At 36.9% G+C, this 25648-nt stretch overlaps 1 protein-coding gene across 2 annotated transcripts in view; it reads left to right on the top strand.

Annotated features, from left to right (window-relative positions):
- MGAT4D (MGAT4 family member D) overlaps positions 1–22202 on the top strand; it is a 39178-nt gene extending 16976 nt beyond the window's left edge. Inside the window, exons 4-15 of one of the 2 annotated variants that reach the window (XM_026106187.2) lie at positions 448–581; positions 2693–2739; positions 4839–4952; positions 6405–6480; positions 12002–12113; positions 13063–13193; positions 16425–16532; positions 17423–17616; positions 19743–19821; positions 19940–20018; positions 21303–21415; positions 21970–22202. In XM_026106187.2, the coding sequence (XP_025961972.1) occupies positions 448–581; positions 2693–2739; positions 4839–4952; positions 6405–6480; positions 12002–12113; positions 13063–13193; positions 16425–16532; positions 17423–17616; positions 19743–19821; positions 19940–20018; positions 21303–21415; positions 21970–21996 (1214 nt within the window). In that variant the 3' untranslated portion in view covers positions 21997–22202. The remainder of the gene's footprint in view (positions 1–447; positions 582–2692; positions 2740–4838; positions 4953–6404; positions 6481–12001; positions 12114–13062; positions 13194–16424; positions 16533–17422; positions 17617–19742; positions 19822–19939; positions 20019–21302; positions 21416–21969) is intronic. The other variant, XM_026106188.2, reaches the window with a different exon arrangement.
- Positions 22203–25648: the final 3446 nt, after the last annotated feature.

The raw sequence follows: 25648 nt of genomic DNA, 5'->3' as shown, positions 1-25648 counted from the left end.
AGAAAGTAATTTGCTCACTAAAGCAGTGTGGATGTCTCCAACTCCATACGGACAGCTAGGATGACTTTTTCAAATATGCGCTTTTGAAACCCAGTAGCAGATGCCCATCTGCTTGACAGAGGTAGTAATGGCTCTAAATTCTTAGAATAATTTACCGTCTGCACAGTGTAGATCCAGTGCTTAGAACATAGATACAAGTATCTCTAACCTAAACCTAGCTGGAGGTATCTCCCCTTTCAGGTGGCAAGGCATGCAATTACAGTGCTATAGGAATATTAGCTGTCACCATGTAAGCCAGTCAGTGAATGGTCATGGTTATAATTATCTTCCAACAGGATAGACCCGTTCATATGTTCTCATGGTCATGTCCAATCCAAATTAAAATAGAATTAAAGTTTCTGTTTATCTGACTTAAAATGAAGTGATTTTTGACTTCTGTCTTTGCAGTCTCCCTTGTCATGGGTATTCCTACTGTGAAAAGGGAAAAACAAAGTTATCTGATGAATACACTGCATTCCCTATTATATGAACTTTCTGAAGAGCAAAAGAATGACTGTGTAATAATCATCTTTGTAGCAGAGGTAAGTTAGTATGGAAACATGCAGTATGGTAATAAAAAGACAATACGGATTTAATGTCTTAATATAATAACGTAGAAGATTCTGCAATATACTGTCAGCTAGGAGATTCTGCAATATACTGTCAGCCAGGACTTCTGGAGGGATTTCTTTAGGGGTGGAGAAAGTAGGAAGCAGTTAGTGCCTCAGTCTTCAGATGTGGGGGAAAAAAAAACCCTGCAAATCAAATGGTTGGAGGGGAAAAAAGTCATATTTACAAGCACAGTTGCTGCACTCAGATTTTCAAATAAAATCTTACAAACTTTTACCATCCCTGAAAGTAACATATTCTATTACAAGAATGAAAAGTAAATCCTCCCAGGAAAGTTTCATAGAATCTGGAAAAAATGTAGACTTACTTAGTCTAACAAAAGTACCTTGACGTGTCGGAGCCTTACGTTCTGCATTGGCATTTCTTGTGAAAAAGAAAACAGTTTTAAACTATTCAGAGACAAACAATCCATGTTTGGAAAAGTAAAAAATGCTCAATTTAAAATGTTAGTGGTAGATAAAATTTCTCTGATATCCAATGTGATCATGACATTTTGGAAAAAAAGCTATAGAAGGGAATTAGCTGGTGACTTGCAGATGACAGACTGGGGAATTACTCAGACCTTATACTTATTCTTCATATTTCTTTATCCTTCCATAAACAATGTTAAACTTCATGTATGTATTCATTAAGAGTTATAAGTAGTGATTAAATGAAAACTTTAACTGCTTTTGCAATTATAATACTATAGTTAGATCTTGACTTCCCCTTTCAGTTTGGATACTGGTGATAACTAGATAGGCCTAATTCTACTGGCTCCATTTCCCCTTCAGCTTAACTTTCAGGAGCTGATCTTATTTTACAGTTGTGTATTTCCCAATGAAGAGCCTCGGCAGCATGAGATTTGCCTAACTGCCATTCAGATAAACGTTCCCTTATGCTGCTTCAGAGTTCTTTGAGTTTTCACATGTTAACTTCTAAAATGGTACAGTTTTCCACTTTGGATAGTCACAGAGTGGTATGTTTAACAAACAGTAGTTTAGGTTATAGTTTCATGGTCAGTTTAAACCAATTTAAGATTAAACTGTTCCTGTAAGAGTCAGTCTCTTCTTCCTTCCCCAACATCACATTCTTGCAACTTCCATTTTTTTCAACTGTGCAATAAATTAGAACTGGTTGATCATGATATGAAAGGTGATAAGAGCGTGTAGCTAGTGGAGAAGGGCAGGCATGTTCATTGATCATGAATCCACACCTTCAGTTTCCCAGAAAGTTTTAGAAGATCGAGTAAACTTTTACGTGATGGGTTAAGTCAGAGTAACTTATTGGCTGAAAGTGAATAAAGTCTGGTGTTTTCTTCTAATTGTGGTTCTTAACTTACCACATAAGATCTTCTTTACTTATCACAGATTTAATGTAGAGCTGGTGATGATTACTTATGCATTTAAAAAAAAAAATCTAAACTCCTAAGACAGGCCATACGTTGCTGTGGAAATCACATCCATAAAACTTAGCACTGTTTAACGCTTTCCACGTTAAAACATATTTTAAAATTTCATTTGACAGCAGCAATGAGTAAGTATGTCCTCATAATTTTCAGGCTAAGTGCCCTAGTTTATTATATTAGGAAGACACTCTATGTAAAAATTTTGGATATCGTCAGCTTTAGGAAATTTCGCTCAGGTGACTTTTCTCAGCAGCGATAGACCCTCTTTTATGATTTTTGGATGATTAATCTGAAACATTTCTTTTTATTGAAAGTTGTATGACTGCTTTTCTGGCATGTCTGGAAGCTGTAAAACAGTGCACCCAGAAAATGGCTTGAGAGCATGCAGAAGCAGTGAGAAATCAAAATGCAGAAAGCATAGCTAGAGATAAATTGTTTCTATTTTCCATTAGATTAAAAGTTTAGTTGTCTTGAAAACTCGGTACTGTCTTTTAGTAGAAATGCTTCTCTTGCTTGGAATGAACAGAATTAGAGAATAAAAATGAAGTGGTTACATGGAAATGTTCCCTACAAAATGTTATTTAATACTTATTTAAATTTCACCCATTTTTTATTATTACCCCCTTTTTTTTTCAGGTGGATGCAGAGTATGTTAACAGTGTTGCAGAAAGTGTTAGGACCAGGTAAGTAATATACTGCATAACACAGTTAATAAATACATTTCCAGCATTTATGGAAATAATTAGAGCATTTCAGCAATAAATTATAAAACTCTAGGATACAAAATGGAACTGCTATGAAGTGAAGCAAAGGTCCACTCTATTAGTATGTGCATCATAACTATCTGTGAGATTCAGAACACAAAGATGTGTATCAGTTTATTTTCCTTTTCTCATTTCATACATATACTTCAACTAATCAGGTAAGGCCTCTGATAAATATTTACTTGAACCTAAGTCTTTTCCCAATGAAATTAATGATGCAATTCAAAGCACCTGGGGCTGCATGTATTAGGTCCCCACTGACTATAGTGCTCTGCAATGTATTCTGATGTGTTCTACATTTTCTAGATGTTTTTGTTTCCTAGTATGCCCCTTTTTCATAAAGGCAATGGATTTTGGACAGCAATCAACTTATATTATTATATGATGGATAGCATGAGATGCATGTTTTTGCTATGCCAAATTAAAGTAATAGTTCTCAAATGAAGGCTTGGATTCCCTTGCTTTCTCTTTTTGCTTTCTCTTACTGTTCTTTTCAACAGACATTTGCAGTATGATGTACATGTGAAAAAACTTAGAGCAGCTTGAGAAGAACAACTACTAAATTAAACTGTTTGGGCAAAAAACACATTCATTGATAGCATTATTTTGTCTTACTAATGCTGCTTTCTAAGAAATGGTATAAAGTATCTAATAGCCACAAAACAGATAAGGCTGAAGGCCCTGACAGGCAGGTAACTGAAAGAGAAGGATAGATGATATCCACATTGTGCTGTAGTGCTGGTGTTGCTGGTTTTCTTTGGTGCACAAAATTGTTCATGAGTTACCTACTGTGACAGAACACCAATTTGGCCAGTATTTGAAGTGAAACCGCTTTCCCCCTCTCTCCTTCTTTAAAATGAGCCACAACAAAGCTCCCAATCTCTGTATCAATGTTTTATCAGAATACTAACAAAAAAATAGAACAAGATCCCCCAGAGAAGTTTCCTTCTTTCCATCACTTTTTGAGGCTTTGCTGCAGATTTTTCTGCACATTTTCCAGACTCTATTTACACTGCAGGTTTCTTCCAAACGGCTCCTCAAGCTCAGCCTACTAGCTAGGTCATAACAATAGCTCCCTCCCTCCAGGAGGTTTAGCCTGTTTAGCTTGAACAGGGGTACTGTAGCTAGGACAAGGTGAACATGCAGTCTTCTTCTGTACTGTTTAGCACTGGAAAGTACAATATGTACAGCAAATTAAGCACTTGCCTAATTTTTTATGCTTTTTTCTTTATGGTTCTTGGAAATGTTTCTGCAGAGCAGATGCTGTTGTCACTATTATACAGTAAAATTGTCATTCTCTCTTATCAGCGTGCTTTCACTGTGATACATTTTAATTTTTACTGTTAGTCTTTTTTTCAGTAATCATAGAAAAGGAGGAACCCAGGCCTGAGAACTCCTCCTTATTTTAGTGATACTATGCCTATTAAAAACTGGAAAACTTATTTTACATATTCTAGAGGAGGGGGGAGATCTGAGTTCCAGTTACTGCTCCCAAAGTTGATTACGTATTTTATTCAAAACTTTTAAAATGCAAAATGTAATCCTTCGAGCAGCGACTAGACCTAGACTCCCCATACCAAACTCCCAATCCAAGAGAGTATTGTTTCGGGTAGATGTAGAATTAGAGCTAGAAAAAGAGTAAGGAAACTACTCACATGGAAGGGGTAACATTAGTGTGTAATTCTAGACAGTGGTTTCGGTTGTGAATTACAGCTGCATTTCAGGAACCATCTCAGGATTTTGCGTAAACACCTATATATGCAGGAGAGGCAGGATTTTTGAGATGCTCTTCAATGTTTGCTGTGACCTGAGTGAGGTATTGTCCTGGTTGTTCTGCTGGTTGTCAGAAATCCTTTCTTGGTTCCTAGTGTCTCGATTTATAATAAAGGTGTTTTGGGTTGTTTGCTGGAGTTGTGAATTCTGCTCTGAAGGAGCAGAGCTAACATTTAGGACCGCTGTCTTTGGTTGCCTCAGAAAGACTTTTGAGGAATGGGGTCTCACTGAACTTCTCTTCACAGCTTCCCTAGTGAAGTCCAATCTGGAGTCCTGGAGGTTATTTCTCCTCCTGATTATTATTATCCAGATCTTTCCAACCTGAAGAAAACATTTGGGGATTCAGAGGACAGAGTAAGGTAATATAGCTGCATAAAACCTAAGAACTTTTTCTAAGAGTGTAAAATGGAAAATTCTGCAAAATTCAACATTGCCTGAGCTGATGAGGTTTGTGAATTTTGGAGATAATGGACCTCAAGTGTACTTTCTTGAATTATTACACAGGGGAGTCTTGAGAAAAGCTATGCTGTTACTATTGCACATCAGCTTCAGGGTGAGAGCCAAGGCTGCTTCTGTGGGTCTGGACTGTAGGCATCCCACAGGTTTTAAACTAGATTGAAAATGCCAAGTGGTGATAGGCTAGATGATCTGGCAACAGAGGACAAAAATAGGAAAATGTTTTATCTGGTGATAAAGGAGGGGCTCTGAGAATACACAAAGGAAACCTCATGTGGCCTTGTAACTAACTAGTAACAACTACTGCAGGTTTAATTAATGACCTAACTTTTGGTGACTGTGGACTTTTTTTTTTTTTTTTTTTTTTTTTTTTTTTTTTCCTACTATTAGTAACACATCCTAACTTCTGGGGATTTCATTGGCTCATGTGCAGCAAAATCATTAAGACAGAGATTATAACCTAACAAAATTCATTTACTGGAGGAAAATAATTTTCTTTTGACCAGCAATAATGGTAATTTATTAGGAAAATTTATTTCCTCTGATTTCAATGTGCTTAGGGGCTACCCAGACAATGCCAGCAGGAAGGCTGCAGTATTTAAACTTTATGATGAATGAAATCAGAGAGTATATATATGCATACATACATATGTATACATGTATATGGGACTTACAGATAAGCCTCCTATGCTCCAGAGCATAAACATGTTTATGTACTTATATTTGTTTGAGAGATGATTTGATTTGAATTAGATATAATATAGATACGCTTTGATGTTAATTGCTCTAAATAGTTATAAATTACCCACCAAACTTCTGGCATTCTTTATGCAGTATCAGCTTTATCCTTCAGTACAATAAGACATTATACTTTATGGAGAAAAATCTGTGTTTACATTTGAACTTGAAAATGAAGCTTATCAACCTGCTTCTGTGTTGCTGATCAGTAAAAACACTCAATTTTAAAGCATTTTGAATAATCTCTAAATAATAATTTTGCATAAATCTTTGCTGTTCATAATATAATGAATAGAATCTTTAAGTCATTTCACATGAATATACTTATTAATTAAACATTTTATTTCAGGCTGAGTTGATACAAATTGAAATATTTTGCTTAGTTGCCATTAAATTTTAAAGAAAAGTTGAATTATTTACAAATGTTTATACTAATTATAGAGGAATTTTTAAAGCAGAGGTTATTTTATATCAAAAAAATACTACTTGCTTTCCTCTTATTCACTTAATGAGTTAGAGTACTCAGCTTTATGATTTATTGTTTTAATGCTTTTATTATACAAATAACTCTTGCAAAACTGCAAAAAAGCTTATCAGAATTTGCTGCTTATATTTAGGTGGAGAACTAAACAGAATTTGGATTATAGCTTTTTAATGCTATATGCCCAACCTAAGGGAACATTTTATTTACAGGTATGTTCACGTTATCATTAAGTAGCTGCAATACTGATTATTTCTGTGATGATGTATATCTTGCAGTTAGGTACTATTTGATTAAATCTATCTGTGTCTTCATGACACTTGTGGGGCTGTATAACAAGGTAGCTGAAGCATGAAACGCTTATTTCATTAGGTTAAAAGAGTCAGAGTTTTAATGTGTTACTACTTGGAGAATAAACAGAGTGGTGGTAGCTCCAGGTGATAGCCCAGATCATGACCAACAAAAAACCCAAAAAGGATTTTTTTTTTCCCCCCCAAACAGAGAAACATACTGATATGCTGACATTGGAGACAAGGTTATACTACAAGTGGCCACAGATCCTAAAAATTCTCCAGAAGGTTTAGTGTTAGATCTTAAGAAGACCCACATGCATTCAGGCTTAGGTTTAGCCATCAGTCTAGATTTGTGCTAATTAGCACTCCATAATGACAAAGTTATAGAACACTGTAATGACTTAGGCAGCTTTGCAGAACCTGTTATACAGTAGTGATGAGATAAAAAGAAATAAAAATAGTGGCTATACTGGGAAGTGAGATTTTAACCCAGGAATACCAGGTGAAGACATATCTAATTTGGTTGTAGTATGATTTAATCCAGAAGGGACCAGGTGCATAAATCTCATGATGTTGAGGTTTTTCTCCCAAGTTGAGATGAAATCTGAATTGGAGGTCCTTACTCATTCTCCATGGGGGATCTTGCAGATCTGTGAGATCCATTCAAGCGAAAGACTGGAACATAGAGACTTTCTCAGCTTTACTCGTTTTCCCTGAAGCTATTGTTAACTTAATGCTAAATTTTCAATAGTAGCTATGGAATCAGAAAATGGAGTTTTTCCCCCAGAAATCCTCACATTTATCAAGACTGTTCAATAATAGAACAGATCCCAAATATTTCATTGACATTCATGAATGTCAATAGTTTTAAAGAAACTCAGACCAACATTTTGCTTAGTTCTTGAAGTTTCCCTGAGGTTTGTCTGACTTGAACAGCCCTCAGACTCAGTACCACATGACTACATCACAGAAATTCCCAGGAGCAGAAGAGAGAACCAGAAGCGCAGACACCGCATACAATTCTTGTCAGAATTTAACACAAATACAATTGAGCTTGGCTACTCAAGAGTCTAAACTGTGTTCTCAAATTTGGCATAGGCACTTAGGAGACAGATGGACAAAGAGAAATGTTGTCCACTGAACACTTAAGATTTGCTTGAAAATTAGGTATTTTGCTGAGACTTTCATATCTTTTTAAGAATGCTACCCAAGTTTATTAAGTGCGTTAGAAGCACTGAGGCATGGGAAACATGATGAGGTAAATGGTAAGGATGCTGTCAGATGCTTGATGTCCCTATTACTAATGTTGTCATATTACAAACTTCTCCAGGGGTTCATGTTTGCATGGAAGTGACTTATTTATTCTCAAATTTCTTTAAAAATACAAATACTATGTGTTTTTTCTTACCTGAGACATCATATAAGGTCAGAACTGTGTCATTCAGAACAAAGCCTGGATTGTGATGGTCTGATGATAGTTGTGGCTGCATTCAGAATTTTCTTAGCAACTATGCTTTTCTCTGATCCTTGTCTAGTATATCCACTTTTTTAACTTGTGTGTCTAGTTTGCAGCTGCTTCTCTACCACAGATTCTGGTCTGCTCAGAAAATTCTCTGTAGAGTACTGCTGAAAAGAATGAAGACATGCTGCCATAAAGTTGTTATGGTCTCCCTCCAGGCAGAGATTTATCAGAACCACCATTTGAAAACCTTGTACTAATGGGAAACAAAAAAAAATAAAAATCCCTTTCCTCCATTGGTACTAAATTTAAGATTTACTTCAGTAATCTTAGGAAAAACTTGAGCTAACAGAGTTTTTATTTTACTGTCTTTTCAGGAATAGCATCATTTCAGTAAATAATACAAACTTTTGAATTTTGCAAGAAAATAAGCCTACATAATTAGTCTTGCAGTTTACAGAACAGTTGATATTATGAACCAGCTAAGACCTTAGCTGAATAAATACGTAAACATTCATTCAAGCATATTGCTGAATCAGGATTTAAGCAAGTAGCTTTGTGAAGTCCACTGAATCTAAAGGGGTTACACTGTGGGTGACCCTGACCTACTGATCTCAAATAAACGTTGAAAAAAGAAGAAAAGACAATCCTGTCAGTTTTTTCTTCTACTTAAAACTTTTTTCTATCTTTTTTTTGAATCTGCTACTGCTCCCTTTTCGAGAGAGGTTTTCTTAATAAAAATCTATGAGAACTTTGAAATACTCATTTATACTTCCACTGTACTTCCTGCAGTCCACCAGAGCCTCTTGAGACACTTATAATAATGCCAGAACCAAGAAAATGGGATTTTAACACAGCCATAAAAGCAGGCATTCACATCTCATGCTGGCTGTGAGGAGATGTATTTGTTCCTTGTGTCCACGTTGACACACTTCTTTCTGGAGTAATTATAGATTTCAAAGCTGAGAGCATCTTTTAGGAACTTAGATACAGCAGTTTTTCAGAAGTGTTTTCTATGAACACTCAGGGGAACTGAAAATAAAATGTTAAATACATTTTAGCATCATCAGTTAAAATCTGTTATAAACTCAGACTTACTTAACTGAAGTACTTCTGTACTTTTTTTTCACCTCATGAGTTTCTCTTTCCCCTTATGGGGGTTGGGAGAGATGCACTGCATCTATGCAACATATATGTATATACTGACAGTATACATTGCCAGTAGCACTTATGTGTACACAGAGATTATAGTATTTTTTCTAGTGTATCTATTTAATGGTTTTAAGGCCTGAGCAAAAGCCTGGTGAAATCATTAGGACTTTTTAAAATGATTTTTCGGTAGGCTCTAGGTCAAGTCTTTTATTTGCCTATTCTAAATAGCCTTTTTTTAGCCTATTCCTTCAAAAAGGAATGACTTTCATGAAAGTGCATTTTTATCTGAAATTTTATTTGTGTTCATACTGAAACATTTATAGGATCTTAATGGAACGAACTATTAGTGGTTTGTTGTATGTGGAAAATAGAATAAGATTTTTCAGCTTCACAGTCTTCGTATAGTGATTTAAAATATAAAAATACATTAATATGATTTAGAAAGAAGCATGAGAAGGAAGATACTTTCCTGTCCGATGCCTACACTTCTATTGCATATGGGATATATATTGCTTTTCTGTTGCTGCTTCATTTTAACTTCTCTTAGGTAGGTAAGCCACATAAGAACAAATGAAAGCCCATTTATTGTCTGTTGTTTAGGAAATTTACATTTCTTTGCTACTGTGCATGTACCTTTTTTCATCAGAAAGTACTGATGAGTAAAGGGAAATAAGCTGTGATCACATGTTCTGCTGCCCTTCAGATGGCAATTAGGCAGATGGACTAGACAGTTCTTATCTTGCACTTCCTGATCAAATGGTGTACAGCCATTGCATAACTTCGTTTGGCAGATAAGAGCACATGAATGACAAATGGCTATAAGCTGAAGCCAGAAAAAAAAAATAGAATTTGGGTACAACATACTAAGTGTTAAGGGTAATTACATGTAGCATAATTTACTGAAAAAGAACGGACACCGAAATCTCTAAGCAATGGCAGATGCTCTTCAAGAAGTTATGCTTTAGTTGAACAGAAATTAGAGCTGTGTACAGGGTTAATTAAATGACTTTTAATGTCATAGGTTACATAGGATGTCAAACTACATTGTCTAATAATCACTTTCAACAGTCAACTCCAGAAAAAACTGTTTCAGGCTCCTTTCTATGCAAAACTGCTTCCCGTTCATAACTGCATCTACATCTACCTTGCATCAGTGGCTCTGTATTCTTCATCCTTACTGCTTTTTTACATTTTCTTCTAGTCTTTCTTGGCATGGTGGTCTCACTGGATTTTTGAGATACTGCTCTCTCCATTTTTCCACCTTTTTGGGTGTCCCTTCCACTTCATTCTGAGGAGTCTCTGAAACTCTCTTTGATTCCTTGCTCTTCTCCCTTTACATCTAGCCATTGGATAATCCTCTTAGCTCATTTGATTTTATGTAGAATTTCTTGCAAGTTTTTTTTTCTTTTTTTTCTTTTTTTTGCTGTTCTCTACTGTATGACTGTCACCTCAGCTCAAACCCCAGATCTCACATTGTGTTAACCTCAGTATATCTTGATGTCAGTTCATCTCCATCTATTTTTTGATATCTTATCATCAGCAGGAGCTGACAGGGTCAAAACAGATCTCTTAATCTTGTCTTTCAAGTTTCATTCTACTTCCCCCTTGTTTCACTATTGACAACACCATTCCCCCCCACCCCCCATCTCTCTGCTCATAATAGCAGTTAAATCCATCTGAAAACTGTGGGCCTGCTCCCTCCTTACTGTCTCGCATGAACTGTTAATGCTGATTCTGCACTGAGTCAATTGAGGGTGCAAAACTGGCAGGAAACTATGCTTTTTTTTTTTTTTTCCTGATAGCATTAATTTTCTACCTATTTAGCTCTCTGAACCAGCTTCCAATGCCATCAGACAAGCACCAGGAACAATAAAAGAGAGCAGTTAGATCAGCTTGACTGTATCATTGAACTGCACCCCAGCAACATTTTCCTGAGGGGTTAGACTCTTCCTTCTGTGTTTTTCATGCCCATACCAAATTCAAACCCTGAACTGCTTATTCCTTAATTATTTCTGAAATTCACTTATTTTCTTTGCATTGTTGTCTTAACTCCTTGTTTGGACTCATTATCTTCAGCTTTGGTTACTGGAGTAGCTTCTGGCCTTCCCGATCTCCCTTTCTTCTCAGAAAGCCATGCAAAAATGCAGCAAAGTCCTTTCTCCTTCCCTTGAGAGCTATTGCTCTCCTCTTCTGAGTATTCTTCAGTTGGCTCTACTGATGTATCCAGTTTGAGCCTTTACAACACCTTAAAAGCTCTGTGTGTTTCTGTCCTTCATTGTGCTTCACAGCATGTTCCTTCTTTCATGGCTAGTATCCCCTGAAACACCTCACTTCCTACTAGTGTCTCAGTAAGTATACCCAGTTCTTCTCCTACGTCACCATTTAGGCATGACAAAGTCTGCCCAGGCTAATCTACAAAGCATCTAACCATTTTGCTTTTGATGTGTCTCTTTCTAAACAGCTTATTCCTGCTGCTTATCAATGCTTTTACAACTTCAGTGCAAACTGTCTCCTGTCCTCTCCCTTAACTTCAGTTTGTTCCCTTTTGAGTGTTAGCTCTCTGTTAAGGTAGAGACCTCTCCTTTCTTGAAAAAGTGGGAAGCACTCAGCATGTTATGGTCACTCCTGTAAATAAATATTTAATGAACGATACTGAAACAGAGATATCTGTAGAAGTTAAGCAGCAATGCACTTTAGTTTGACAGCACTTTGATAAACATTGTACAGCAGTCAAGCACAATGCGGTTGTCATTCACATGTGTCAACAAGGCCACCCCTTCTGCAAGCAATAAAATCACCAGTTGCTTGTTCTGTTTTTTTTCTCCCCAGCTGGAAGATGATATTGTAGCCAAACCTGAGTATATTCAAACTATTAAAAACTTTGTTGCTGAACAGTCCCAAGAGTGGATGATTCTTGAGTTCTCCCAACTTGGATTTATTGGTAAGTATTAAGGCCTCAGCAGGGTCAGCTGGATTTGACTCAAACATAGAACTGTATAAATAGAGTAGGTCTCTCACAGAATTACATTACAAAGCATGGAAGGACTCGCATATCAAAACTTCCTTGGTTCTTCAGGAAATGCTAAGATTTCAGGGAAGCTCCTGTTTGAGGTCTTACTTTCTATGTTATTTGGCAATGTCTTTTTAATGCACAGTCTCCTCAGCATAGGATCTAGTTGTTGGGTTCCCATAAGAAGCAAATTGTTCCCTCTCAGGGCACCACATGCTCCTGTAGCATGTAGCCTTTGCAAGAATGGAAGTTGCAAAACTTCTGAAGTATCTGCTTTCCTTCGTGAAGCATTTTATAGTGAAGATTTTTTATTATTTTTGTAGTGGTACATTTCTTTTTATATTTTTTCTTAGAATTTATTTGTGATATTTATCTTATACCACTATCAGTGTTATGCTGAACAAATAAATTTAATGTAATAAAATCTGCTAATAAAAATATCAGGAGAACTAAATGAATAAGTGTAGTATTTTACAAAGCAATATTTTTCATCTCTAGGTCTTAATTTAAATATATTCACTATACTACTGCCAGTGAAATTGCATGTCTAGTGTTTCGAGGAAGTATTCAGATTTCGTTTCTTCTGACACTCTGATACTGGTGGCTGGCAGATTTGTGTTTAGAACTAGGATATAAAACGCCATGCTTCATCACCTTGTTGACTATTTGATAGTATCTTCAGGCATGGGACGGAAATCTTTCCAAAATCCCAACAAGCTGGAGGAAAAGAAAATCCTCTCCAAAGCTGGAGTCTATGTGAAGTTTCCACTAAATGTCAGAACTGCATCCATGTGCTTATGGGTAGAGGAAATGAAGCTGGTGATTTCTATATGGCAATAAAAATATTTGAATATTCAACTTAATAATGTCTTGCTTTCAGGAAAATTGTTTAAATCGGAAGACTTGACACTCATTGTGGAATTTTTTCTCATGTTCCATAAAGATAAGCCCATAGACTGGCTGCTAGACCACCTACTCTGGGTTAAAGTCTGCAACCCAGAAAAGGATAGAGTAAGTATGTCTATGAACTTACAAGCCCAAATAATATTCGAACAATATCAGTGACAAAATAATTTATTTTCAAAAAACAGCATAAAAAATCACTTAAACTTGACTTAGGCAGTTTGGAATTTGTGAGGAAAGATTCGCTCTAGATCTGCATTGATCTGCCTTGGGTTTGAGCCTGTTAGGGCCTGCTGAGAGGCCTGACTCGCAGAAACTCACACTTCTGCGTCACAGCTGTCTCACCTCTGTCAGCTCAGCACATGGGCAGAGCAAGCTCACAACTGCCTGCAACTGGTCTTGTAGGCAATGCCGCAGCACCAGAGTAAAAATTTGAATATGTAAACCTATATAGACCATCACTTCTAATAACATGAAAGTCATTAAAGTATACAATTTTAAAATCACAGTTGCTCTGAATTTTGTGTACCACTTCTTTTCTCTCAGGAAGTGGAACTTGCCTGTTTTGTTTTAAACCTTTTACTACCTGGGAAAAAACTTGAGAGCACTTGCCTGAAAAAAAATGTGGGGAAAAATTTAGACTGAATGGACTGAATGATACTTTTTACTGAAAATGAAAGAAGCAGTTGTGTTGAACTGCAGAAGGTGCCATTTCTAGTGCTATAGGTGAACCCAATGATATGTTAAGTATTTCTTTATGTCATCTCTAACCAGGCTTTGGTGCTGGTCACTGCTTCCAGTCTTCTTATTTAATAGGCTTATGCCACAGAGGAATGACTATAGTTTCTGCTCCTATGTTTTTTAATGTTCAGGAGTTTCATTTGATTAGCGTAATGAGTCCCTACTCCAGGTGTTTGCACATGTGTTACTTTCGTGTTGATAAGGAAGAAGAAAAGGATAGAGGCTGTGCAGAGCTGAATCAACAGGGTTCAAGTTTTACTGAGTAGAAGGGGTGACTCCTGGGGGAAGCAGAAGGTGCCTGGTTTTGCACTTCAGCAGTGTCACTGAGGAGTCTCCATTCTCACCTTGTGCAGATGGAATTAAGCATTGAAATTCTACTCCTTTGGTTAGGCTGGCTTGCAGGAGTTAGAGTGAGCCTTAAGCACATTGAATTGAGGCTTCTGCCTGCCTGAGGTAACAGAGGTAAAAAAAAAAAAAAAAAAAAAAAAAAAAAGATATTACTATGTTAACATTAGCCATTCCAGATCTCTCTCACATGTGCCAAGCTCAGTTGCCATAGATTAAATATTTTACTTTATTTTTTTAAATGACTGTTTGAGCTTTTAAAACCTGAAACATACCTAAAACAATGCTGTGTTCCTGAAAGGCAGACAAAAAAATCGTGTGCTTCAGTTCTGGCCAAGTCAAAGCAGAGTGGTATAAGCAAGTTTCTAGTGAGTTTCACTTCTGTAATTTCAATTTCAATTGCTATGGGTACCAAAAAACCTGTTGAGTCAAGTCAGTCTTATGCTACCACTTGGAGGTAATGAGCAGTGGCAGAAATGTACTCGGACTATTTGTAAGAATGCAGAAAATAATGGAAGAAGAGTAGACAGTGATCCCAGCTCCTCCTTCTCCTGTGCTTGCCAGTTTAAAGCTGTGATTTTAAAGCTGGAATCTCCTGCAGGAGCCAGATAAGGCAAGATGACAGAAATCCTGATGCTCTGAGAGTCCCACTAGGGTGATCACACACTATGCCTCACTAGTGGGTCAACTGGACACCTGTTTGTGGCAGGTATGGGCCATCCTGCGATGATAGGCGTTTGGCACGTTTCTGGCCTAGGCTGAGTATTAACTTCTGAAGAGTCAGCTGCACCATTTTACTGAGTTGGAAAAGACAGTTTGAGGTGATCAGAGCCATCAGATCTGTGAGTGGTTCAGAAATTTTATCACGTTTACTTCTTGTGAACCATCCTCTGCCTGTTTGACTAGCAGTGGTGTAGGGCTATCAAGGGTAGTAGGGACTGGCAGGCTGCAAAGATGGGAGCCCTGACAGCTGGCCCAACAAGAGGCCTCATTTCAAGTTTCTGTACAAATGACCACACCAGTTATCCTGTGCTACTGATTATTCTCAGAGGCTCCCAAAAGTAGTTCTTTTGGTAGTGCTGCCATGCCATAAAAGGAGACATGCTAGAGACCATATTTTTACTGGGGATGAACTGCAAATCCTATGAGTACAAAGATCACAAATTTATTTTCTTATACAGATTTTTTCTAGTAAAGATATAGCGCTCTTTCCAAAGAAACAGCTGCCTGTAAATCAGTTTGCAAGTATTGTGTTTTTTACCTTGTTTTGATGAACATCTGCTCTGGACAAACGTAAAAATACTTAGTTCTATTTATAGTCTTTCAGTTGGTTTTGAACTTCTAATTAGTACTTCCGTGAGAACCATAAATTCCCTATGAGTTTTGGTATTTAAGCTAGCTGGATGAAGACTTTATCACTTCCATCTTTAGATGGCATTGACAGAATTTATGTAATGTATTTCTTCTATAGAACTGAAGGCACCTTACTGGAGAAGTAAACACACTATTGTCTCAAATCTAAAGATATGGGAACTGGGAAACAGATCAAGTGATCCTCCAAATTCATACAATAAATCAGTGGCAAAACAGAGCAGAACCCAGGGAGCCTAATTTCAATCCTTTGCTCTATTCTAAGCCATTATGCCTCCTTATGTCATATTCATTAGCATGTTCATTAGCATATTAATGTAGTACATTTTCTTTATTGTATCAAATCACACTGCTGTTTAGATATAGAGCAAAAGTTACACTTAAAGAAATAATTTACTGCCATACAAAAAATCAAGAAACCCAGTTATCAGTACCAACACAATTAATTGATTCTTGGTGTATGTCTTAATGATGTCACAAAATATAACTAAATTGGAAAATGAGGATTTAAGTACAATATTTGCCAGAAGCAGAATGCACTGTTTAAAAAATCAAACCGTTTCACATTTGAGGTCTGTTTGTGCTACTCTGAGGTGTAATCAGGTGAAATTGAGGATATACAGTGGGATACAGTGCAGAAATCCCTGAATTACTGATGTTTAAGCTTGCATGCCTACACAGCACTGTGTGTGGAGTTATGAGTCTAGTTCTGGAAACAGTGTATTTGATATAAGATGCCTGTCCATCTAAGGATTATTTATGTAAATATGGGTGAACCACATGGACCCATACCCTCAACTACATAATGGAATTGCCTTACTGATGTTACTGGGCATCTCCTTTATTTAAACAAACCTTCACTCTCGTCTACTTTTGTTCTAGATGCACTGTGAAAAGCAAAAGGCAAAGTTACGTATCCGTGCTAAACCATCTGTCTTCCAGCATGTGGGAATTCATTCATCATTGATTGGAAAGATACAGAATCTGAAAGTAAGAATATGAAATTTCTCATATATTTCTAGATTATATGCTGATTTGCTTCTCGCATCAGTATCAAGCACTGCATCTTTGGCATTAGATGGTGTTTCTATACCCAAGAAGTGCTTGATTACAGATTTTGGAGATAATGTTAATCTAACATCTGAATTGCAGGTGGTGCAGACTGCTTCTGACAAACAGCTGTGAATCTCTGCATACATGACCAGTCACAGCAGCATTGCATTGCACATAATAGGGACCATCTTCATAGCACAAGATTTCGTGTGCTTTGCACCATACAAACACGAAGGGTTATGATGGTCCCTCTTGGCCAAATAGCCCACAATCCAAATACCAGGGTTTATAAATAAGAAGGGTATACTGGTAGAACAAAGGCATGGTTATAGCGATGGCAGTGGAATTTTGGGGAGAATTTTGAGGGCAAACAATGGATCTACTACTTATCTGTTAAGGACAAGAACAAAGAAGAACCAGACTTCAGGAATGTTCCATTAGCACCATTTAGACCACTCATGATGATAATAAAATTGTTGTAGTGGATCAGACTAGAGGTTTATGTAGTCTTTGGCAGAGGCCAATAGTATATATTCTGGTAGAAGGCATAGTAGACAACCACAAAACTGTTCACCCCAAAGAAGTTTCTTTTTAAATCTAGACAGCTGGGAAATAATCAGTAAAGCTCTGTTTTATAAACTATAACATTGAATCTCAGTGATTTCACTGAAGTAAGTGTCATATTTCTACTAGAAATAGTTCGTGTGTTTTTTGACATTGAGTTATTCTTCATTTTCTGAAATAGCTCCCTGTAGTAATTCAAGATTTTGGAACATTTTTTTCGCCGTATTTTTATATGTGAAATTACATTTCTTTATATCCAACAGGATAAAGATTTTGGCAAAAATGTGCTACATAAAGCACATAAAAATCCACCTGCAAAGCTGGACACAAGCCTAAGAATTTTCCAGCAATATACCTTGGAAAAAGTTTATGAGGGAAATGACTGTTTTTGGGCTTTGGCTCCTGTGGCTGGGGACTATATCAGCTTCACCTTTTTAGAGCCACTAATAGTAGAAAAGTAAGTATTACATGATATGGAAGTCTACATATTTCCATTTTGGAAATAACTGAGTCTGCTCAAGATCACCAGTGCTCAGATGTTTGCATAAACTACGGCTTGGTTACTGACCTGAAATTCATGATCTGCTATGTATCTGCTCCCCTTCTTGAATTCTGCTACTGAAATACATTTCTTCCTTGGTAATTAGAGAGCTTCTTCATTGTTTCCTTTTCTTTCTTCAGTTAAAATATTTAATATTCTACATTTTATTATGGTAATTCTGAAAGGAATTGGGTTTTAACTAATGAATTTAGTCAATGGAGCTTAGTTATAGTTGCTGACAGAAAGGCTGTTTACATGATGTCAGCTCACAGGCTATTTCCCACACCATTCACACACTTGTCAGTGTAGATGAAACCAAAGAGAAAATATCAATATTGTGGAGAAAAAATGAAGAGTGAACTAATAAAAGGTGGGATTCAGTTACAGATTCAGAGACTTGAGTACAGATGTTTACAGTGGAGATGTCTTCATGTGAGGTACATGTCTAAACTCCTGCTATACAGGATAAAGATCTACTTGACGCAGTCGGTGGAATCTGGCCAGCTATTCATCTCATCCTGTGTTTAGTCACCTAAGTTGCTCTTTAGGCTTCCCTGACTGAGTCAGTGCCTATAATAGGAGCTGGAACACCTAGCTCACAACTAGAGATCTAACTTTAGGTGTCTGGATCTACAGCTAATTCCCACCTTAAGTGTTTTTCTCATTTAAAAAAGATAAAACTGTCTTCCATCTGCTCTCTTCTCACATTAATAACTTGTGCTTCTTTGAAAGGAAGAGATGTCTGTAACTTAAGACAGAGAAGTGGTTTTCAGAATGATTTATTCTATGAACAATTCAAATTGATGTTGCTACCAAAAGAAGCAGTCTTGCCTGGTTCAGCAAAATTTCTTCTTCCCGTGTCAGATTAGGGAACTGATGTGAGTTAAAACTAACCCAGCAACATACATGACTTTAGGGGAGTATCTCTGACACAAATTACCACATCCTCTATAATGATACTCAGACAGAAAACTCCTTCACTGTTGTCACAGTTCTTCTCTAACCAGTCACAAAAGTAAGAGATTTTCATTTCTGCAGAGATTCTACATTTCTCATTTATTACGAAAAAGGTGTAAAAAAGCAAGTCTATATCTCCATCTAGTGATCAGCATTAAATGACAGTTATTATAATAAACACTGAAGCATGAGCAAACTTCTGTGACCAACACTGTTAATTCACTGGCCTATGCTTTGGGAAACTTGAGTAGCCTGTATTTTTGCATTTGCTTATTAGTGGGAACTGGATGAAGCTAGCTTACATATGGTATTGCCTTATGGCTGCTCCCTCCCCCATCCCATGGCCAACCTGTGAAAATATATAATCTTGTAATATTTTGTGGTTTTCTTAGGTCTCAATTGTTTGATTGATGCTGGAGGAGGGAGGTCGAGGCTTTAAATTTCCTTAGCCCTTTTTGGATACAAAACCCTAAGAACTCTAATGCCAGAAAATTAAAACCAAAACAATAATAAAAAAAAAAACACTCATACTCAAACACTCAAACTTCCAGCTGATGTTGATAATTGAATTTTTACTTTGGCAATGCTTTTGCTAATGGGTGATTATTTAGAAGCACCTGAATTGGTCAGTATTGATATAGAGGGGGATTCTCTTGGCATGTAGCATGTGGTCTAGCAGAGACAGTGGTTTTTCTGCCATTGTACTCCAGAAGCCCATCTCACCTAGGCCTTAGAATAATAGGAACTGATCAGAAGGCAGATCTTCATTAGCCACTTAAGTCTGGAAAAGGTAATTGATTTGGGATTTGAGTACTGAAAAGGTATAATTGTATTCATGGTTTCCAGAGGAAGATGAGTTTAATGCTTGTTCTGTTTAAAATGTAAATCCTGTAGTATGGTTTGGTCACATATCTGAAAGTTTTAATGCCTGTTTCTGTTCTCTGTGGGCCACAACTGATTAAGATCAAGGTGTGTTTAAAATTTTTCTTCAGAACAGGAAAAAATTACTCATCTAGAATTTTTTCTGACGTATACAATACACAGAAATAATACTCTTTTTATCATAATATACCTCTTATCATCAGGTACCTCTTTAGAAGTGGAAACATAGAGCACCCTGGTGATAAACTATTTAACGCTACTGTGGAGGTGTTGCCTGCTGATGTAAGTCTTTCACTTCTAACTGTAAAACACAATGCTATTTTATTTTATGAATGACGTTGGCATAAAAGGCCATGCCCTATTAACATTGTTGGAGGTTTTATTCTTTTCTTTGTTACAGGAAACTGTAAGAAAAGAACTAGTTGACAAGGGAAGTAAATTCAACTACCCAGCAACCAAAGATGGATATTTAAAGATAGGTAAATTGTTTACTGTACCTTCAAAACCAGAAACTTTGTTCTTACATATAAAATATTTCTGCATTTGAGAACTTCATTAACTCTGTAATAAATACAGTATTCCAAGGTGAACTAGTAAGGAGAAGAAACACTTTGAGCTACTGCATGTTACAATATGTGATGTTTGACCACTTATTATCCTATTTTGTTTTAAATAATGAAAATCCTACTGGTAGTAGCAAAAGCCAAGGCATCTAACTAGAGGAAAAATTCATTCTCTGCAAGACCTTAATAGGATAATTCGTTCTGGTTGGATTTTGCAGCCTTAGCTGGAGAGAAGAATTCTTTATTGATTATGACAACAGTAACTTGTGCTCCAACCTGAAATGAAGATGAAGCATAACACAATGCATCTCCCCCATTTTCGCCCACACTCCAGCTTCCCCATTCTCCCCTCCTCAGGGCAGTCCTTGATCTCTTATCTAAATGAACTGCAGATACTCCACATACATGCCAAGGTCTTGTGTCTACCACTACCTAAACTAAAATGCCACTATGTGAACAAAAATGGACTACTGGGAAATGTGCTTTGGTTGTTGCTGTCTTCTCTGCCTCTCCTACCATATAATTACTCTTTTCTCTTGACACATCGCTTTCACCTTACCATCACTTCTTGTCTGCTTTAATTTGCATCTCTCTCCCACCTCCTTTTGGCCCTTTCCCTCAAGTTAGAGATCTAGTACCAAATGATGTCAACTCACAGTTGCACATGCATGTTGATAGGAAATTAATGTCATACATGGGATGAGCATTTTTCATTCTGCTGCTGTGCTTATATGCCAGTTTAACAAGGTTAGCTGAAAAGCAAAAAAAAATGGGGAAGGAATATATCGGAATTGGTCCATGATTCCTAGTATCTCTTTTAAAAATAATCATAATTTTGAGAAAAGCTCTTTTAGATTCTTTAACATGACCATGTGGATCATATGTATATTGGCACTGTTACCTTTTTAAAATTTTTTTTAACATTTGCAGTCATAGTTTCTTTATTTTCTTGCATGCTTTTCAAGCTCTTAATTGCTTTGACTGAAGAAATGAATGATTATGTTCAGTAGGATTCTTCTTGTTTATAGCTTCATCTTTCAGTTTTTATAGTTTGAACTTTTCCAAATGATTTTTTTCCCTAATGTTGCATTGCTGGAATTAATTTATAATTTGTAATTTAGAACCTTCACATAAGTTCACTTGGAAGTGTATTTTGTTCTAATACATACCAGTACTGATCTTCTTTTAATTTTTATTTAGGTACTTTTGAAAATGGAATTTCAGAGGGCAGCGTCAATCTGTCAGTAGGAAAAATACAGGCTATTCGTTTATCAGTCAATTCTGATTCTCCTGTATGGGCAATACTTAGTGAGGTAAGCATGTGGGAAGCATTCTAATAAGTCTTTTATTAAATCAGTTTTGGTTCCTCCTACTATATAGTTCATTCATTTTCATCTAGTTTTGAGTGGGATTTTGTGCAAAAAAATTTACTGAAGTGGAGAAATATATTAATTATTCAAGGGAGGAATTAGATTTACTTCACAGAAAAAGTGCTGAAAATGCTTGAATGGGATGATTCTCCAGTTTTTGCAACACTGTAAGTACGGTAACTAGAATCTGGGTCATGGTTGTCATGAAAGTAAACAAAGCAACCAAAAGAGACAGATAAGCATTTTTAGCTATTTTTCAATCACCACCTTGGGTATTAGTCATAATATGCAAACATTTTCAGATGAACACAGATAGTTTTCTTTCCTCCAAGTGTCTGAATGTGTGTGAACTCAAAAGTAGAAAACATTCAGAAGAAGTCACTGAAGAGAATTACTAGAACTTTAAACTATAGCCATGCTTGCAAGGAGGGAAAAGCTGATGTTTCAGTCAATGTTTTGGCACATTCTAGAAAATAATTTATCCTCTGTATTTTCAGGTGTTTATCAAGACCTCTGAAAACTGAAAACTGGAAAAATTACACTTTTGAAGTGCCACTTTTTACAGACTTGTCTGAAAACTAGACTAACAGCGGCAAAAAGCCTGACTGGGTGAAAAGAACATACCCAAACAAATCCAAAGTATTTCCTTCTTAATACTGTGTATTAGAAAAGAGTGGATGTAACTGTTAAATCTTTTTATGAAGAATATTAAAAGCTATGAGGAACCTGACTATCTTAAGTAATTCTACAAAATGTTCTTGGTTGACCTGCCATATATGAAAATCTCACCTTAGTTTGGGTACACTGCGTAAATATTGCTACAAACAACTGACAAGATGTTACAGAAAGTCTCAGGGACCAAAGCATAAAAGTATGTTAAGTCTCACCAGAAATAAAAATGAGGACATTTAGGGAAAAAAATAAGGGTGTAGTTTTCAATTTAGTCACTAGGAAAACTGGTTAATTTTGGAGGGAAATTATATATTTTCATTATATATAATGAAAAGTTGTCAATATTAATTGCAAGTCCTTAGAGTAGTCCATCAGAGAGAGGAACAACTTAACAATATGAAAATGGACTTCAGACTGACCATAATGAGTGTGTTTCACACTTAAAGTTAATGCAGCAGAATGTATGTTTAATATTTTTTAAACGGGAAGTGCCTCTAAGTTACCATTTAAATAGCTTGAAAATCAAACAGCCATACTTCATCGGACTATAAAACTTTTCCACTGAATTATGTGCTGTATTAATTACAGAAAATACCTGAGATATTATGTGTAATTATATTTTTGTAGAAAGAAAATCTATTTAAACATAATTTTGGATCTATAATTTGTTTCTCAATTTTTTATTTAATTGTATGTCCTGATACTTAAATCCTACTCAGAATGCAAAACTCGATACAAATTTGAAAATAAAAGTTAGGGCACACAAGTGTCATTAAAATGTGTTTGGGAAATTACAGTCTACCTTGGACATGTACCTGTGATGTGCAGAATTCCTGTGTCACCTCCTTAACACTTAAGCACAAGGGCACCCTCATTCACCGGCATATGCAGTGCAGTCTAACTGCACACATATTGAGAAATAAGCTGCACTTTTGCATGGATTTGTATTAAATACATTAAAATTAATGTAGGCCAGTATTTTTAGAGCAAGAATATTTTCTTTAGAGCAAGATAACATTAATTAGTCTTACATACATTCAAATGGTTCAGAAGGGTGTTTTTTTGAAGAACATCTTTAAAAATAGTTTAATAGTTTGTGGACTAAACATTACAGCCTTCAGAAGGTTGAGAACTGAATGCAGTTTGTTATACATATGGGAATCTGGAGTGCTTAGAGATGCACAAGGGAACACCTTTATCCATGAACACATACAGCAAAAAAAAGGGTTGAGTGAGATTGAGACTGGTGGATTGTGAAAATACAGTGACTAAAACTACAGCTAGAGAAAGAAGGGAAATAAAATGGCTCTGCATAGAACTACCTGGCAGGCGAAGGGCAGAGCCTCATCCCTCTGACCCTGGTTAGAATAGCCATTCAGATCTTTTTTTTTTTTTCCTCTGCTGATACAGGAGTCAGGATGACATCTAATCACAAAAACTTGTACTAAGGACTAAAACATAACTTTTAGATTATATTAAGTGAAGACAAAGTTAAATACTCTCAAGTCATTCTTCTCTTAACCCTCCCCTTAAAATGCTGTAGTGTCTTTGGGAGAAAAAAAAATTAGAGTGAATAGGGCACTTAACCTAAAAAGGCAAAGGAACAGATAACCTAGAGAATGCTTTCTTTTCCCTGTGGAGTTTTAGGAGCCTTTATGAGTATGAAAATTATTAAACTGTACTTCTTCTCTAAGATCTTAGTTCAGTTCTTAGCATATCATAATTTTTAGTATCGTCTTTTTTATCTGACGATATCTTTATCTTATCTGATGATATCTTATCTGACGATACTTTTAGTATCGTCACATTGTGTCTCAGAGATTATCTTCATCTTAAAGGTCTTGTCAAACACTTCAGAATGGTACTAAACAACTCCAATTTTTGTAAATTTACTATAACTCTTGTCATCTGAGTTGCCCTCTTATAAGGCCTGTGGCTTCTGGTACTGAAGTATGATTTAAGTAGAAAGAGCATTTCTTCTAGGATGTTTTGCTGATTAAGCACATGATCTGGTTAAAAAAGAAAGGTTGTCCTCTCTTTTGCCGTTGCCTTCAGTGGAACAGAGTCACTGGCTGGGAGCAGAGTCTGCATTCAGACTGCCTGTCATTTGTTACAGGGAAGTGTCACTGCATTGGAGGAAATTTCAGATCAATTACTGATCAATGAAAACAGAAAATCCTAAGGTAATAAGAATATTTGGTAACAAAATCTTTTCTATTTTCACACTGAAAAGAGATTTTACTCTAACTCCTGAAGTGTAACTCTGCATTTCACTCTGCATACATGCCTCAATACAAATTTCTGTGGGCAGTGAAATATGCCTGCATTTGAGGGGGTGGCTGGTACTGAAACATACCCTTGGTTGCATGGGGGTGTACTTTTTTAAAACAGTGTTTAGTGAAGGGTTGCAGATCAAAGAAATTTAACAGTAACAGAATGAAAGGCAGTGAATGTAATTATACGGCATTTATAATTCATCTCACAAATACGGGTGAACGCTGACCTTGAAAGGAGTGTTACAACCCAGACAACCTTTGGTTAGCTGGCAGTCTTCAATGATGTGAATCATAGACTGATGCAGTGTCACATGCAAGCACTGCTGAATTTTAATCTCATTTATCAGTTGCTGTGCCAAAAAATTCCTAGCGATCTCTCAAGGAATTGCTTTTGTCTCTGCCATCCCTTGCACTGTTTTAAATATTGTTTCTATGTATAATGTCTCGAATTCTCATGATTTGTTCACTGTCCAGAATGGAAAGATATGATTGTGAATCGGGGGGGGGGGGGGACAGCAAGTTTCTAAGGGTGGTAACCTTGTATCTGGTTTGCTTAAGGGATCTGGGTGAGGCTTTGAGAAACCAGGTTGGAATTAATGGAGCAGTGCCTCTGCTTAGCTATTCCTCAAATGTAGAAAGGACGGCTAGACTCTTTCTCCAAGTGTAGTAAAGGCTTTGGCTAATTTGAGCTAAATTGTTTCAATTAGCAGTGGAAAAAAGGCCTTGTCTTTATCCAACCTGATAAATGACCAAAGTTGTACCATGACGGTTAAGTTTATCTAAAAAATGCCATGCTGGAGCACACGTTTATGAATTTCAAAAGCAGTTGAAATAAATTTGCCATCTCCCCTAGTAATTTTCCACCAGCTGGGGATGTGTTATTAAGGTAAGTGTCTATCACAACTTCAAATGCATAATATATAAAATCCGGTGTAAACCACCGCGAGGCGACAGCGGCAGAGCAGCCCCAGCACCCCAGCCTCCCCCGGGCTGCCAGCCCCGGCGCCGGGCTCGGGACCACGTGCGGGAACGCCGCCAGCCGCGGACTGAGCCGCGATTGGCGCACTCGGCGCGGAGCGCGGCCGTGATTGGCTAGCGCTACCGCCCTCCCGCTCGCTGAGGTCATGATTCGCTCGGTCCGTCGGAGCCGCGCGCGGATTGGGCAGAGCTTCACCGGCGGAGCCTTGATTGGCTTGGGCTGAGCGGCGCGAGCGGCTGCACCTGCTGC

The sequence above is a fragment of the Dromaius novaehollandiae genome, chromosome 4, assembly GCF_036370855.1.
Source record: "Dromaius novaehollandiae isolate bDroNov1 chromosome 4, bDroNov1.hap1, whole genome shotgun sequence".
Lineage (NCBI taxonomy): Eukaryota > Metazoa > Chordata > Aves > Casuariiformes > Dromaiidae > Dromaius > Dromaius novaehollandiae.
Note: the sequence above shows the minus strand (reverse complement) of the source record. Positions and strands in the feature narration are given on the sequence as shown.